The sequence below is a fragment of the Hyaena hyaena genome, unplaced genomic scaffold (assembly GCF_003009895.1).
Source record: "Hyaena hyaena isolate Hyena2069 unplaced genomic scaffold, ASM300989v1 scaffold_405, whole genome shotgun sequence".
NCBI classification, from domain to species: Eukaryota; Metazoa; Chordata; class Mammalia; order Carnivora; family Hyaenidae; genus Hyaena; species Hyaena hyaena.
Window position 1 is genome coordinate 1,213,250 of NW_024081039.1, and position 18,421 is coordinate 1,231,670.

At 45.7% G+C, this 18,421-nt stretch overlaps 1 protein-coding gene across 1 annotated transcript in view; it reads right to left on the reverse strand.

Annotated features, from left to right (window-relative positions):
* EZR (ezrin) overlaps window positions 1–15,740 on the reverse strand; it is a 50,737-nt gene extending 34,997 nt beyond the window's left edge. Inside the window, exons 1-2 of the mRNA XM_039252073.1 lie at window positions 15,634–15,740; window positions 14,707–14,794 (exon numbers count right to left, since the gene is read on the reverse strand). Of these exons, the coding sequence (XP_039108004.1) occupies window positions 14,707–14,718 (12 nt within the window). The 5' untranslated portion in view covers window positions 14,719–14,794; window positions 15,634–15,740. The remainder of the gene's footprint in view (window positions 1–14,706; window positions 14,795–15,633) is intronic.
* Window positions 15,741–18,421: the final 2,681 nt, after the last annotated feature.

The window sequence follows — 18,421 nt, forward strand, 5'->3', positions numbered from 1 at the left end:
TTTTATTCAAGAAAGCCAGTCCAGAAACCACCCTGTTATTGCAAAGCATTCTTTTAAGGATAGAGAGGCCAAAAGAAAAACCAGTATGTTGCTATGGGGAAGTATTTACGAAAACAGCACAACACTGAAGTACAGAGAGAAGACAAGTAAAATAGAAATGTGGTCTTTAAAATACGATTGTGCATTAAGTGGTGTAAAAGTCTACAATGACCTGATACTGCAATGGCAAAAACACCAGCACCACAGTCAGTCAGAGTTGGGGAGGTGACAGTCCCTCTTGAAAAGTTCCTACCACCAGCAAAGCCACATGTCACCACATGCCCAAAGCAGGCTGGGCTCAAAGTTTAAAATTCCAGAGATACATGTTTAAATGGTAGCTCTTAACACCAGACTTCTTGAGGTTTATGGACCTTAAGAGAAGGTGGAAATAGCAGTATAAGTACATCATACTAAATAAATAACACTAATAGCAAATCTGTAAATCAATGGATAATGACTCACAATATTGCTATTCCTCTTTCAAGCTCTTCTGTATCTTAAATTTAAATTATACCCAATCACATGATTTTATGTTCTTCTCTTTCAAGATGAAAGAAACTGAGTGGCAGTGAACAAACTGGCTTGACTGTTTGCAGCAGAAAAATTTTCGGATGCCAAAGAGAACTGGTCATCTCTACCTCTGCAAATGTAAAGAGTCCAGAATTAAAACAAAAATGATGAGAGAATTCAGTAAAAATCCTATGCATCATCGTTTTGTCTGTAGCACAACGAACCACTGAAGACAGAAGGGCAGAACAGATATAAAACTCATGTTCTGATAGTTTTCAGATAGTTATACAAAACTAGGACAACATACTGGTCTTTTATTGCCTTGTAATAGCAATTATAAAATCATCAAATGTTAAGGCTGACAAGAGACCATTTGTGACAGCTCTGATAACCAATATATAGCACTTCTACAGAGGTCAAAGGGCTGGTCCTCAGTTCTCAGTAATTCCCGTAAACTTCCTAGGAATCATGGTGGGTGGTCCCACTATTACTGGGAATAGGAAATACTGAAAGAAAGTCACAGAGAGAAGGACTGAGCCATGCTGCTGGTGGCTGTTTCTCATGGTGCCCATCACAGGGCTCCAGATACTCCATTCCTGGTGATGGTGGTCATTCTCCCTGCAGGACATTCAAGCTTGGCTACATGTAAGCTGATGCTAACCATTCATGGGAGCCTGAGAGTGTCCCATAGGGAGGATCTATCAAGAAACCAAATTAACCTGCCATAATCTAGTGTCTCAGGCTGGGTTACAGATTAAAGCAATCCTGTGCCCTCCCCTCCTATTCTTTCTAGATGGAGGTGTTAAAAAAAAAAAAAAAAAAAAAAAAAAAAGCAGTGGTTGGTTAGCATTTGCCCAGGTGCTAATTACTAATGAAAAGTAAGGTCACAATCACAGAGTTCAATGACAAAGGAGCCAGCTCAACTCCATTATAAGCCACATAGTGTAAGTACAGTTTCTCAGTTCAGGGTAAGCACAGTCCTTAGTATTAGGGAATGGGAGTTTAAATTTTAACATGGATGGGGCACCTGGGTGGCTCAGTTGGTTAAGTGTCTGACTTCAGCTCAGGTCACGATCACATGGCTCGTGAGTTTGAGCCCGACATTGGGTTCTCTGCAGTCAGTGCAGCTTCAGATCCTCTGTCCATCTCCCTCCTCCCTCACTGCTCGCCCCTACCCCTGACCATGCACGTGCGCTCACACTCTCTCTAAAAAGTAAACACTTAAGGGGCGCCTGGGTGGCTTAGTCGGTTAAGCGTCCAACTTTCGCTTAGGTCATGATCGCAGTTCGTGGGTTTGAGCCCCGCGTCGGGCTCTGTGCTGACTGGCAGCTCAGAGCCTGGAGCCTATTTCAGAGTCTGTATCTCCCTCTCTCTCTGACCCTCCCCTGCTCACGCTCGCTCTCTCTCCTAGAAATAAAAAAAAAAATTACTTTAAAATAAATAAAAAGTAAACACTTAAAAAAATTTTTTTAACATGGAAATATGGGGATGGGTATGCCAGGCCCCTGGCTCCTACCCCAAGAGCATTCTGACACCATGCGGTGGGCAACCACATCAATTTAACAAAGAATTCATATCACTTTAAGGAATTCTGAGGGTAACTTAATCATAAAAGTTAGTGTTACCTACCCTTTACCTCCTTTCTTAACTAAAGTAGTGACAAGATACAACTATTTTGTAGGGAGATTCTAAATGGGTACTGCTTGGTGAGAGGTGAAAAGTTATCCTTGTCAAACTACTTTCTTTGAAAGGCTGAGGAAACTGAGGCCAAGAAAAGTATATACAACTTCCTCAACTTCTGATAATCAGCTACTAAAAATACTTATTTATAGGGCTCTTCAATGTTATTCCTAAAGCTGTATCTTTCAATAAGTCCATTTAATTTCTGAATTGAAAAGTTTATTATTTCCAAATTCCAGGGTAAAAATTATGAAAAGTATAGATATACAAAAAGAAAGAGCCCAGATCAACTAATAACCATCGCATAATTTCAAGAACACATAATGAAACCCTGAGTCTTTCTAAATGGCTCCTTTTGCTTCTGAAAATAAGCCACTTCCTGCCCCCAGACCCACTTCCTGTCAGGCAGGGCTGCAATACAAAAAAGCAGACAAACCAGTCCTGTTTGTACTCATTACAGCCAGAGAAAATCACAACCTTAGCACTATAAGGGAACTTTCTGAGCATTAAAAAGAAGGTCAGTTCCTACTACTTGAAAATTGGGCTGGGAACATTTCGTGCTCCCCTCTGTTCATGAGCTCAGGCACGGCTTCTGGAAGGAGGCTGGAAGGAGGAAACAGAGGAAAGAAGACACTGCTTTCCAGACATCTGACAAATGAAAAGGATCATCCCTATTCCCCAAGTTCCAACGATCTGTGCTGCAGAGGAACATGGGTGAACATTTTCTCATCAGCTTGAGGGCATGTAAAACCATATTCCTGATGCCTGCTATCTGTGCACTTGAGGAACCTTTTTTTGTGAGAGTCTGTTAAGTAGGAATGACATACACTGTGTGTGGAGATTTAATATGGGCACTAAAGTAGCTACAATGCTTAGACACCTGACCTAGGAAAGAGGAGGCAACGATCAAAGAATGTCACGTCCCACAAAAGAAAACTATTTCTTTCCAGAAACACAGATGCTGTCTATATCCTTTTCTCCCCACTCAAAGATCACTTTCTCTTTACCTAATAAGCTTGTGAAAGCTTGATCCTGTAACATGTGATCTCAGTTTTGCTAGATGTGTCATACATACTTCAGCATCAATTTAGTCCACTGAAAAGGGAGCTTAATTACATCCACAAACTGAGGATCCCATAAAAGAAAAAAAAGGGACAGGGCCAAGATGGCTGCAATGCATTGCACCTGCTGCAATGATGGTTAATGCCAGGCTCATAAAATACAGGAAATTAAAGGCCTATAGATTAAACCTCACTGTCCACCTGGAATGTACGATTTTCTTTGTAAAGTTAGAAGTGGTTTCTACTTTCTAACCTACTGGGTGGTCGCATTGGGGGGCAGGGGGAAGCCTATGAAAGCACAGAAATGTCCAAGCAGCAGAATTCTTTTCACTAACCTGTTGTTTTAGGGGAAGGACATATAAGATAAACTGTACTTAAATCTTGTGCCATTTCTTTGACAAATCTTTGCCCCTGCTTAAGATCCCATGTGCAGTAGGGGTGTCTGGCAGGCTCAGTCGGTGAAGCACGCAACTCTTGATCTTGAGTTTGTGAGTTCAAGCACCATGTTGGGTGTAGAGTATTTCAAAAATAAGGTTAAAATCACACATGCAATAATTATCTTGGGGTACAGAACACTTCCCTCATGAGAAGCTTAGGCAAAATATATTTGAACTTGACCAAGAAGCCTTTACTTCTGACATCTTCAAAAATAGACAGCAAGATCCCATTAGCTTTTTAAAAAATCCATATTAAATCAGTAAGCTTACAAAATTGCTTGCATAAGCACATTTCAACAAAACTTACCTGAAACAGCCCAGTGTTTCTGAAATTATACTAAGTGGGGGGAAAAACCCCAAAACTCTTCAATTTATACTTGGTCACAAACTGGTCTGTCAGATCCAGGATGGGTTACACCTATGCACATTATCAGTGGACCGGAAGTGGGGGGGGCACATGCCAGCCCCCCTGCCACACACAGACGTGAGCTGCTTCCGTCCGGGCTGCCCTCCCTCCGAACCATGGCCGTGGCTGCAGTGCTCACTGCACACCAGCCTCTGAAACCCCGCCCCGGAATGCCCCATGCTTTATGCTCACTTCCAATTTTCAGCCCTACAAACGCTGCCATTGAGACAATGACCTATTTCCAGCCAAGGCACCCAGCACAGCACAACCCCTCCCCATCCCCCACCCCCCAGGATCGTAAGAATACAAAGTAACTGGAACTAGCTTGGAACAAACACTTTGTGTGTTTTCAAATCAACTGCAATGTTGACCTCGGAGGTCCCCTTGAATAAAATATGTATGTGGGAGGTGGGACGGTCCAGATGGGATTAGGTCACTCACTCATCTGATCAGAACACCCAAGGTCTGCCAAGAAACTGCATCCACTCAGGGGTCTGTGGGGAGCCACTCAGCAGGACCCACCTGGGACTCCAGATCCCAGGGCAGAGGCGTCCCTTCCCACTTGCCCTCCGACCACTCCAGCACTTGGCAATTTGTAAAAGTGACAGCATCTTTCCCTTTCACCCCTATAATGTGCTTTTAAAAACAAACTTTAATTTGGAAATTTGAAACATTCACAAAAGTAGAGAGAACAGTACAAGGCCTCTCCCCTCCCCGCATGTACTTTCACCCAGCTGGACGCCATTAACTTTCCAACATTCTTGATTCAACTATTCTCCCTAATAGTTTAAAATAATTTTTTTTTTTTTGCTGGCCTACTTTAGGCTGCCACAGGATCATTTTGATTGTAAAACCTTCAGTATGTAGCCCTAAAGGACTCTGAGTACATATATATGTGTATGTGTGTTACACACCCACCAGACCACTATCATTTCCAACATAATTATTCCTTAATATTTAAAATTCAGTTAATATTCAGTTATCCCTCATTGTCTCAAAAAAGAATCTTTTTACAGCTGAATTCTTCAAGTTGTGTCATGCACTCTGAGTCTTGTCATCACACTGTATTTCCAAGCTGCCCTGTGAGCCCCGTTTCTTAACCAACATCGTTTTCCCCACCCTATCTCCCTAAGTCCCACTTACGAGTCTCACCCAAATAGCAAGGTATTATGTAAGCAGATACTTGAACAACAAGAAGCAACATCCATAATTATTTAACCAAGGAAATGAAATACCTTAACAAGAACACTACACTAACATACATAACGTGTTTTTATGAAGAGGTGGTTCCAAAATAACATTTATGTTCTCAGCTTTTACCAAGTGATTTGTGGCTCAATTTTCTCTTTAAAAACATAACAAACAGGGCTGGATCTCCTATGTAAGACATATTTTACAAGAAATCTATAGATGCAGTAATGGTGCGAAAGTTTCAAAAAGAATAATTTCCCCTGAAACCTCAATGACTGAGAAACGATGGAAGAATCTACACGGCTATGGCAAACGATGACATGTTTATCATCAAATCTACTTGAAAACAGGTTCTTAGAGAAATATCTTGGCTCACTGTCCAATGCAAGACTGATTTACCGAACAGCAACAATAGCAACAAAACAGACAAAAGCAAACCACACTCTGCCCAGAGTCCCTGAGAGAATCAAAGCACCTCTCCCTCCCGGCAAAGCCTGGATGAAAACCAACAGCAGTGCTATTACTCCCTGACTTGATGTTTGAGGTTTGGAAGCAGGGATTTTCTTTTTTAAATATTTTTGGGAGTGTGCACGAGAGGGGGCGGGGCAAAGAGGAGGACAGAGGATCCAAACCTGCTGGCTCTGCGGCCAGCACAGAGCCCAAAGTGGAGCTTCAACCCAGGCCACCATGAGATCATGACCTGAGTCCCAGTCGGATGCTGGAATGACTGAGCCACACAGGCGCCCTGGAAGCAGGGATCCTCCCCTTTCTGTTCATTAGTGTACCCCTAGGAGTGAAGAACCTGGCACATGGGAGGTACTCTGTTAATGAACGAGTGGAAGTTACAGAAGGGGGAGAGAGGTGATGTTCACTGTAGCAAAAGGAAAATATATTGCATTATTAGGCTAAGTCAGAAAAAGAATGCCCGTAATGAGTTCAAAAGCTTTTAATCAGATTAGAATTTAAGAGCTAAAAAAGAGTTCCTCTGCCATTTACTCTGTTCTCTGCGGCGAGAAGAGACAGCGCCAGGCTCGGGGCCAGCAGCTTCCGGTGCTGGGCTCTCCTGCCCTGCCTCATCAGACCTGGGAGGGAGGTCCCTGGATGTGTCTCACAGGCGAGGGGGCAGGGCACAGGGAGGTTGACAAGTTGCTCCAGAACACCCTCTAAGAGGCAGGCATGTTTACCTATTTGGTCTGCCAATTAAGTAGGAATTTAAAGTTTGTTCTTGAAGCAGGTAACAATGCCTTTTCTTAAGCCACTTTGCATCTTGCTTTGTTGCCAGGAAAAAACAAACACACAAAAAAATACTGCCCCCCCCAAGTATCTAACATTTTTCTAGATAGAGCCAAGTTCTATTAAGTAAAATAAAGGGGAATAAAGGGTAGACAGTGAGGGGGTTCTATTTTAAAGTGGTCTGAATTAGAGCTGAATTATAAAACCATCTACTGTCAGAAATTCACACAGACTATAGTAGGTCAAAAGTTAATTTCAAACTGTCGGTGATAAAAAACACAACTCATTTATATAATATTCTGCTTTCAACTCCAATATCAGATACAAATTGCATTCTTTTAGTATACGCCAGAAATCTGTCATTATACAATGGCTTAGCAAGTGTGACACAAGATACTAGCACTTTCTTTATAGAACAAAGACCTGCTAGAGGACCAGCCTTGTTTAAAGTATTACCTCAACACCAGCCACTCCTGCTTGCAGGCCACGCCGACGCCCATCCAGGCGCAGCAGTGCCTGTGATGCACCTAATACTGGCTATGAAAACAGATTATTTGCTCTTTAAGAAGAAATTTTTAAAAATTGGAACAGCTGGTGTGGGTCTGCTTTGAAATATTAGCTTAGTCATAAATTATATACAAGAATAGCAGATATTTAACAATAATTATTTTTATCTGAAAGCAGGGGTTGACGAAATCTTTCTGTAAGGGTCAGATAAGCATTTTAGGCTTTGCAGGCCATTTCGGTATCTGGTGCACATTACTGTTCTATTGTTTTGAACAACCCTTTAAAAATGTAAAAGCCACACCTACAGAAACCGCCACAGCATTGGCCCATTCCATCCTAAAGCGAAACATTATTTGTGATAGTATCTGATACAATTTTGATACAGAAAAGTTTAAAACTGGCTTTCAGGCAAAAATAGAAAAAAAAATAGGAAGTGGAAAGTGACTTCAAAGTTAACAAAGCAAAATCTACTATACTTGGCTATTCTAGTTTGATCCTAGGGTGGTATTTGTTCTTTCTGCTATCCGTAAAAGCTGGGTCACAGTCAGGAATTTTTATTCTGCTTTTAAGGTTAGTTTTCTCAAACACATTAGATTAAAAAGATAATGACTATGTTAAAGCAGCCTTATCCATTCTTCGAATAGCATTACCATTTATCTATAGGCATTAAAAACAGCTTAGAAAATGAAAAGTGACTCACGAGCAAAGGAATATAGAACTGACCACCGCTGCTGCCTTAAATACCCTTCTGCTCTTGAGAACTGGTGAGCTCCTAGACATCCCTCAACACCCACCTAAGCATCTCACCAGCTGGGAGGCCTTCCCTAGCTCTCCAGGGCACACTCACTCTTCTTCCATAGGTATGTTATCATGCTTATTATACTGCACAATAATTCTTTGCTTACATATCTGTCTCCCCTATTAGCCTTAGGATGCCTTAAAGGCAACACCTAGCTCATATATTTTCACAGTTCTAGCACCCAGAATGTAATGGGATAAAAGTGGCCTTTAATGAATAAGGAAGGAAGCCACAGGACCCCCCAGGGGATTCAGACAACTAGAAGAGGATGAGAAAGAGTGTTCCCTTTCACTACATAACCCAAACACTTCCCGTTGCTGTTTTTCTTAGAAGGCCTAGTCAAAGACTTTATCTGGTTAATACTAAAACCTTAGTTTTAGCTCTCTATTACACAGAAAAGTTTGTAAAGCAAGGTTCCAGGAAAAAAATGTACACAAGAAATACATAAAGCAGATAGCACCTGGAGATAAATTATTTGGATTTCACAGACGATTTGTCAGTTTATTTTGTTACATTCTTTTCATGTAAAAACTTTACAACCATTTTATAGATGACAAAATTGAGGTTCCTAGAAGCTTGCCAAAGTACAAGTAAAATACTATGAAATTATTCTTTACGTGGCTCTGCATGTTTATTTGGAAAAAATATGCACATTAGCTATAGATAAAGCATTTTTAGCCAAAAGTCTCCAAGTCACATGACAGTGTAGTTTTCTTAAAACAACAAAAACGTTTATAGAAGTCTAGGGGCATGTGGGTGGCTCAGCTGGTTGAGCTCAGGTCATGATCTTAAGGTTTGTGAGTTCAAGCCCTGCACTCAGCCCTTTGCTGATGGGGTGTAACAGCTTAGGATTCTCTGCCCCCACCTCGCCTCTCCCCCTCTTGTGCTCCCTCTCTCAAAATAAATAAACTTTTAAGAAGACATCTAGAATAAGATCTTTGTTCTTTGTGTCCACAGGCATGGATGGTTAAGTCTCTTAGAAGGAAAATAATGCAACCTTCTAGTCTCTTTAATAAATATCCCACATTTAATTAGTAGCAGCAACCACACATTTAGTGCCTAAATTAAGGACTAATTGGAGTAACTGGGGAATCCCAAATGTAATTACTACTGAAATGAAATAAAATATAAGGAATAACTCAAAATGCAGTGATTTTGACAGCAAACTGAACTTATAGCTTCAGATTAGAGGTGAAAGGTCTAAATACTTTAAGAAACCAAGCATAAAAGGAATCGTCCTAAGAATCTTCAAATTCTCAAAAATACACCTAAGTTTAAGAAAAATAAAGAAATTACGATAATTCAGTAAGAACAGTAATGTTTTTCTTTCCCAATCTATAAATATTTGTAAACTGATTAAAATTTTTGTTAGAAATCACATTACTAGTTAGAACAGTAACTAAGGAGGGGCGCCTGGGTGGCTCAGTAGTGAAGCCACAGACTTCTGCTCAGGCCATGATCTCACAGTTCATGGGTTCGAGCCCCACCACTGGACTCTGCTTAGAGCTCAGAGCCTGGAGACTGCTTCGGATTCCAGGTCTCCCTCTCTCTGCTCGTACTCTATCTCTCAAAATAAGTAAAACAAACAAACAAACAAAAAAGACAGTAACTGAGAGGCCAGTGTGGAAGGCCTGAAGAGAAAAGAGGTACATAAATAAGAATGGGATCTCTTTCTTCCTTGCCATTTAATGGAAAATGGCTGCCATTTTTCCCCCTTTAAACACAAAAACAGCCAAAATTTGAGAGAGCCCACCATCACAGCCAAATTAAGCTCTGTAACCAAACCCTCACAGAGAGAGGTTCAAATCAGAGAGATTCAATTGGACATCTTAGCTCCCTGTCTTTCTGGAATTTGATAACCATCCAGCTATCTCCTTTATCCTTACCCCAGCCATATTCCAAATACTAATGATGGTACCCAAGACATTTAAGCTGAACTTTAAGAAGGTGATTGTGTATTCACTCCCAAGCCTGCAAGAAGATTTGCCTGAATGGGTGCTCTGGAATCACATTGGATTTTGCTGCCCCCCAAACACACCCCAGGCTCTAGTCTCTGCTCACAACACAACCACCAGCATCAACCACCAGTATCGAGAGGGCCTCACCGCATTGTTGGGGCACCAAAGGAAGGACTACATAAAAACTGACCCTTTCTTAGGAAATCAGCAATTCCCAAAGTCTGGGAGCATATCGAAACCATCTGGGGAGCTACTGAAAGCACAGGTATCCAATCCTACCTGGCCCTAGAGACAGGGATTCAGTAGTACTGTGAGGGACCCAGGAATCTTCAGGTCTCCAGATAATTACCTATACTAAAGATGGAAAACACAGCACTAAATCAATCCTAACCTTTAACTTTATGTGTGTGTGATTGTACACACACTCAGAAGAAAAACTAGAAGCTGCTAAATTACTTTTAGTCTATGTGGATTTAAAAATACTGTGGCTTAAGAAAAATACCGATATCTACATTTCAGAAGGTAGTGGTTATAATAATGAAAGAAGGCCAAGACTCCTTTCATCATTCACAGTCACAAATTCATTAGCAAGTACAAATCAAACTCTCAACCCTCCCTCCCACATCTGGCCCTTTGCCAGGTTCCTCATCTCAGTGAGTGGCACTACCATCCATCCAGTTATGCAAGCCAGGCGCGCCAGGAGTCAGCCTTCCACCTGCCCCTGCACATCCAATCCATCACGAAGTGCTGTCACAGACACCTCCCAGAGCGCTCCCTAACACACCCGCTTCTCTCCACTGGCAGCACACTACCCTGGTCTTGTTATGACCACCTCTTACCAGGGCTACTCCAACAGTCGACAGTCTCCACCTCTTACCTCCTACAGACTCTCCTGTTGCAGCTGCAATGACCTTTCCAAAGCCAATCTGATCAGATCACTTCCTTCCAATCAACACCCATCAGTGCTTCCCCGAGTAAAGCCCTGAAAATGCCCTCGTATGACCTACTAGGTAATGAGCAGCCAGCCTATTTTTTTCCTCCAGCTATGCTTGTCCATTTTTGAAACCCTGAACTCATCCTACCCCCTCCTCCTACCACAGGACCTTTGCACAAGTGGGTTCCCTCTGCCTGGTACCTCCTTGCCTCCGTCCTTCACCTAGTGAATGGTCCTGCATTCTTTACATTGCTCAGAAGAGTCACTGCCTCCTAGGAGTGCCTTCCTGTCCTCCTTAACACCCCCCCCCAACCACCACCACACCATACATACTCAAGTTATTCTAGGGTTGTCTGTCCCCTTCAACAGACTGTAAACCCATGGTGACAGGGAGTATTTCTGTGCCTGCTCATCTTGGTAGCCTCAATATCCTGAACGAATGGATGAATGTACAAACAGCTCATTGTGCCTTACACTGTGGTGATGACAAATGACGGATCTTAGCCAGCTCTTCTCGCCACCACATGGGAAAATCTTAGCTATCTAATTCACCATCTGCCCACGGTGAAGAAGGAGGGATACGCAGAAAACAGAACCCATGTGTGCTTCTCAATTGATGGGGGGATGGAAAATGTATCAGTGTATATTCAGTAAATCCCATGCCTGTTGAAATATTTAGTGGACATTGTCTCGTATAACATTATGAATTAAGGACTGCCAGCAGCCCCATTTTATAGACAAGGAACCTGCAGAAACAAGCTAAGAAACAAGGACTTACTCCACACCGGGTATCTACTCAAGAGAAAAAAAAATTAGTGGCAAAGCCTGTATTCCCAGAGAGGCAAGGTAATCTGAGAAACTGTCTTAAAATTTTGGCAAAGGGCAGAATTTTGAAAGTGTTTCCACAGTTTCCCTACGGAAGGGAATATTTGCTTTTATATTAGAAACTTCCACGTAAAATTTTAGAAATGAACAGCTCCCGCATCTGCCAGTACCACTAAAGGCAGCTCAGCGCTAAACTCAAAAAACAGATTCAGAGAGCTTGGCCTTGAATGCAACACCCTTTTCATTCCCAAGCTTGATTGCTGTGGTTTTCCTTCCTAGCGCCCCATGCCTCCTTCCTATCAGGATGAAGAGAGCGAGTGTGGTGGTGAGGAGGAGGAAGGGGGACCGCAGGTCACCCTTGGCTGAACCACAGGCACAAAGACTGCTTCCCGAGGCCACTCCCTGGCCACAAACCCCCCTCCACGCCTCTCCCCAAATGAGAAGGACCCACAAGGCCAAACACATCAGCTAGACAGAGGGCGTGGTGCCTTCTAGACCTCAGATCATTCTCCCTTGCAAGTCTACAAGTTGCACTAGAGTAGAGCCCCAAAGCAGTTGTGGGAAAAGGAAAACCAGACAACAGTCTCTCCCTCGGAGTGCCCAGGCCGATCAAATCCTACCCACAGGCCTTGAGCAAGACTCTGCTGAAGGGTAACTTCTCAATGAAGTCCACCCATTCTCCCATCGATGATTTTCCTAATTGTGCTGCACTTAATTCTCTTTCCCTCGCTAGTGGCACTCAGAATGTCCCAGCTTCTATTTCAGTATTTGCAGGTGTCTGGACTCAGGGGTCCTGGATAGAAGCTCCCTGAAGACAAGCCTGCCTCACCCACCCACACCTTGCACATGCAGCTTACAGGCTGGATGCTTGCGAAATGAGTGAACACTCAATCTTTCTAGTAAGTAGCGACTCAAGAAGCAGTATTAAGAGGGAAAGCAGCAATACATATTTCATTTATACTGTTTTATAAATAAGTTGTCAGTTTAGATATCAAAAATACTGCGGCATTCAAGGATCAGGTAGAAGCCCCAAACCCTAACTATTCAGATGTTTCTATATTTACACATACAACTAAAATAGCCTGCCATAAGAAATACAAAGAGAGCCTTAAAAAGGAAGGAAATTCTAACACTACCCCATGGATGAACCCTGAGGTCATTACACTAACTAAAATGAGCCAGTCTCAAGAGGACACATACTGTATGATTCCACTTATATGAGGGACCTAGAGCAGTCGAAGTCAGAGACAGGAAGTGAAGGGTGGGTGCCAGGGGCCAGAGGAGGGGATGCGGAGTTAAGTGTTTAATGGGTACAGCAGTTCAGTTTCAAAAGATGAAACAGTTCTATCTACAGATGGATGTGGTGATGAATGTGCTTAATGCCGCTGAACTCTATGCTTATAAATGGTTAAGATAGTAAATTGTAGGTTATGTATTTTACTGCAACAACAAAAAAAACAGAATAAAAAATTACAGTTCATTTTGGGAAATGAGAAAGTAACAGGAAACTGGTTTACTGACTTTTTTTCAGAGTGATATCTTCAAAGCTGAACTCTGCATCTTTTCTTTTAGCGAAATAAAGAAAGCCACACCTGCAATAATATCTTGACCACTGCTCTGCAAAAGGTTGCATGGGGGCTGTGCCCCGAGGAAAGTTGTGTTTAGGTCAGGTTTATATCACAAGCATTGTAAAGCCTGGGTGTTATGCGCAAGTCTGAAACGAAAAAATTTTGTGGACCCCCACCCCCACCCAGGGGCTCAGTCCTTTGAGCCTGACTCTTGATTTTGGCTGAGGCCATGATCCCAGGGCGTGGGATGGAGCCCTGCTTCTGCTCTGCACCAGCATGGAGCCTGCTTGAGTCTGTCTCTCTCCAACCCACCCACCCCTACCTCTCTCCCCTACTTGTGCTCTCTAAAAAGAAATTTAAAAAATAGAAAAAAATATGTATTTGTGTAGGAAAAAAATTTCTATATCATGAATCATTTTAATTATGTAATTCAGGCAAAAACTATATTGGCTTCTGAAACTGACAGCCTATTAACATAGTAACTCATATAACCCAACAGTACAGACTTTATTAATAATGGGCTCCTTTCAGAGAATCTACGATTTAACGGTAGAAAAAGCACAGAAACACGGACTACAGAACCAAATTGCTTGGAAAATCAGAAAAATTCCATATGTATCTTTTACTGCAATTTTTCATGAATCCAGAAATTTTCTCCAGGATTCAAAACCATTAAAAAAAAAAAAAAAGTTAAAGCCTCTCTGCAGCGTCTGGTCACCGTTCACCTGTTTTAGTTAAAGCAGGTCAATCTATACAACTTTCCAAGAAATGTTGGTCACAAAGCACCTGCCTTGTTCGTTCCCACAAGTTCGGTGAAAGCGTATCACCCCAGGCCTGGCCAGCAATCTAACCCTGATAGCGGCCTAATCAGATTCAGGGGACAGAGGTGCAGGCGCCTGAAATCAGCTGACGTTCATGAAGCGGACCAGGAGCGCACGACCAGAGGGCGGGGGCAGCCTTCCTCCATCTGCAATTCAAGTTCATTACCAAACCGCTTTCAGAGATAGGAATCCTGCTGCCACCAGCAAATACCCGAGTTAAGAGAGCACACGGCTTCACAGGCCTAGCAAGAAGCTGCCGCCAGAAAGATGGGGTCTAAGCTGGACGCCCTGCTGGACGCCCTTCAAAGCACCAAAGGAAGACTTGGGGTGCACTGGCTTCCGGCGCTTTAAGGGACTCGGAGTTGATGTGCCTTCGCTTCGAAGCCACCCGACTCTCCAGGTTTTTTTTTTATTTAAAAAAAAAAAAAACTTCCAAATTGCACTAGAATACACTTTTTTTTTTTTTTTTTTAAAGCAGCCCGAACTTTCTTTTATAAAAGGCCAAGTACCGCGGCGGGCAGGGGGGCGCTCGCAAACAAAAAGGCGGCAGAAAGAAAAGCAGCACCGTTGCGTTTTCAAAGTTCCACACACACAAAAAAAAAGGGCCGACGGCGAGGGGGAGACAATCCCCTACTCCGGCCCTCTCGCCGTCCGCACGGGAAGCCCCGGGGCACAAAGAGCCCCGAGCCCTCGCGCAGGTAACGGCGCCCCACCCACCCCGGCGCCGGGTCACTTACTGGTTTCGGCATTTTCGGTTCCTGACGCGTTTTCCTCAAGCTCCTGGAAACTCGACTCTGCCGCAGCAGCGAAGCCCGCGCTCCCGACCTGGAGGCAGACGAGAGCCCTTGAGAGCGCGCACCCCGCCGCCGCCGCGCCCCACACTCGGCGCCCGCCCCGCGCGCGGCCGCTTAAGAACCGGCCCGGCGGGCGCCGGCGTGAGTCACCGCCCAACCTGCAATTACGGCGGGCCGGGCGGGCCCTGCGGGGAGGGGGCGCGGGGGACCCCGGCGGGGAGGGGGCCCGTCGCGGAGAGGGCGCGGGGCCCAGCTCGGGGACGGGGCGGGGCACCCCGAGGCAGCCCTCGGACTTCCAGGAAGCCCGCCGGGAGCCCCGCCGACAGCAAGTTTCACTTTGTGAAGCAACCGTTTGCCCCAGGGCTGAAACCGCAACCGTCAGGCCTTTGAGAAACACTTTTTAAAACTGGTCCCCGCCCCGGAGCGGCCGGAGGGCCACAGGCCGAGCGAGGCGGGAGGGGCGCGGGCGGGACGCGCGCCCAGGCAGCACGGGCTCCGCGGGCACTTCGGGAGGCGCTCCCCCGGGGACAGAGTCGAAAGAGGAAGGTCTAGAGCAGCAGGGGCGGCCACACCGGTGGGGTGCAGCTTCACCTGCCGCGGACTTGGGCTGAAAGAGAACCGCGCGCCAAGGGCCGGGCGGGGGACCCCACCGGCCCGGGACCCGGAGCCCCCGAGTCCGGCCGGCGGCGGGGCGAGCCCAGCTCTTTCCGGGCACCAGCGGCTGCGGGCTCGCGCTCAGGCCTCCCACCCTCTCCGCCGGGCCGGCCCCGCCACACCTGCCGGCCAGCCCGGGCCACAAGCCGCTGCGTGGGAAGCGGGCCCCCCGGCCCAGCCCTCCGCCCCCCGGCCCCGGCCGCGCGCCCGGCTCACCCGCGGCGCCTGCAGAGGACAGCTGCGCTCCCGGCTGTCGGTGTGTCGGCGAAGTGAGCCCGCGGCCCGCGCTCCCGAGAGTCCCCGGCGGGGCGGGGTCCCGGGGCCGCGCCCCTAACCGCCCCGCCCGCCCGACCTGCGAGGTGCGCCCGGCGCGCAAGATGGCTGCGGCCACAGCCCGCGCCCCGGGGCGCCGCCCGCCCACCCCTCCGGGAGCCCCCCCAACCGCGCCACGCCCACTCCGCCGGGCGCCTCCGGAGGGGCGCGTCCCCCGCCGCCTCTTCGCTGCCTGACCCCTTGCGGAGAATTTGGCCTGATTTGGTTCAAGTCCTAATTGCAGATACAAGGTGTGTGATTGTTCGACCCGCGGCGGACAGAGGGCAATTAAAACGAAAAACAAAAGTAAATCCGAAGGACGCGGCGGCCACAGGGGAGGTGCTGGGCCGGTTCAGGGTGGGGCTGCCCCTGTGGTCAGGTCATTCTGTAGTTCTTGAGCCGGGACGTGGCGGGGTCCTGAGACCCCCGGGCCGCCGTTCTCGTGCACGTGGCCGGACTCGGCTGAGGAATTCGGCCGAGGACACAAGCATGGACGACGCTCCACGGCCGAACGCTCCGGTTAAAGGGCACATTGTGGTCTAATTGGACTTTAACTCGGAGCTATGGTCAAATCTCCATGGGCAGGAATTCCAGGAATTATTTTAAGTATGTGTTTGCAAAGGGTTCTCAAGAGGACTTTTTAAATACCCACAAACATACATGGACTCTGGTGGCCAGTAGCATTTGTCGCGCAGTGATTAAGACAGCTAACTCTAAGGCAGTGGTGTTCTAAGCGTGCTTCCCCGGAGTAGCGGTGTAGACCTCACCTGTGAACTTGCAGAAATGGAAATTCACAGGTACCGCCCCCGGAATCACAGACTAGGGGCTCAGCGGTCTGCGTCTTCCTGCCCTCCAGGTGATTGTGATGCAGACTAATGCTTGAGAGCCGACTTCTCTTCCTGGGCTGCCCACCAACTCCCTAGTGAATTGAGCGAGTTATTGAACTAGTCTGTGCTTCCACATCTGTACAGTGGCCCAGTTATGGCATCTATTTCATGGGGTCGTTATGAGGCTTAGAGGTAATGTATGTAGGATGCCTAAAACAGTGCTCAAATCTATCCCGGGACAGAGAGTAACCAGTGACTTTGGGCAAAGCACGGGACTCTAAGGCTCCATTTCCCCGTGTGTAGAACAGAGATGCTACTAGCACTTCCTACAAAGACAGGGATTAAATGAGATAATGAATGCTAAGCGCTTAGCACAGTGCGAGCCTCCTGGTAATGCCTAACCTGTCACAGGGACAGATGGCCCCCGGGGTTACCCTTGTCAGTAGGTATTGGGTCTCCTCTCTCAGCTGCAGGTCCCTAGCGCTGCAGAGGTGCAGGTGAGGCTTGGAGGCCTTTTCTGAGATTTTGTCCTGTATTCTGGCAGGTGTGTTCCTTCTGAAAGACTTTCTTTTATATTAAAATGAGATGTAATTGTGGTAGGAAGAAACTATGAAAAGAGATTTAAACACCCCACAGTGATAATATTTGGGTGGGACTGGTCACTCCTAGCATGCTATCTCTCTACCTCCTTATCACTGCCTGGAGTCTCGTTAGCCATCTTTGGTCCCCAACTCTTCAGATAGGATAGGCCTCTAATCTAAATTTTTTTATCTTACCCAGTTTTTTAAATTGAATGTTTGAAATAGCAGGGGCCCAAGACTTTCTGGAGCATTTCCGAACTTTGCCCTTCAGGGAAATGCTTAAAAATGAACTGGGCTGTGGCAATGTGGTCCAAATGAAAAGATCGCATTCTTTCGCCATGTGAATTTACAGATAATCTCAAAAAGTTTAATGAAAAGAAAAGATCAGAAGCAAATAGAGCGAACTCTAAATTCTGGTCCTGGCACTGATAAGCCGGTCATTTGGGGCAAGTCTCTTAAAGTGACCAAGCTTCCAGCTCTTCATCTGTAGAATGGAGATAATAATACATATTTTATGGTATTCTTGGGTCACTGAGTCAAAGAGTGGAGCGTTTCATTTTGCCTTGTAGGCATACTTTTCCCGTGTAAGTTAAAATAGCATGGAGACATGGTTTGCATACGTGTTCACATGTCTTACTGTAAGCATTATTTTTTTTAACATTTATTTATCTTTGAGAGAAACAGAGCATGAGCAGGGGAGGGGCAGAGAAAGAGGGAGACACAGAATCTGAAGCAGGCTCCAGGCTCTGAGCTGTCAGCACAGAGCCCAATGTGGGGCTTGAACTCCTGAACCATGAGATCATGACCTGAGCCAGAGTTGGACACTTAACCGACTGAGCCACTCAGGCGCCCCTGGAAGCATTATACTTACATGCTACTGTACAGGGTTTTCTGCCCCCACAAAAACATTCATGCTGTATCTTATGAGTGTTTTAAGAGGACTTACCAGAGGTAATTTACTTTCATCTGTCATTGGGACCTAAACCCCTTCCCAAACTCTCCCTCCCCTGCTCCCAACACACACAGAAGACGATTCCAAGGCATCTATGAGAATTGCTTTGGACAGTGGTACTAAAGCTTCAATGTGCATTATTAGAATCATTCAAGAGATGCCTGGGTGACTCAGTCAGTTAAGAATCATTCAAAGAGCGCCCCCATCCCTAGGAATCACAGGCCAGTAAGCCTCAGGTGAACCCTGGGATCTATGGCTTTAACAAGTTCACAGGTGAGTCTGATGTATACCAGAATTTGAGAACAGCTGACTTAGGTTGTGTCAGAATCCTA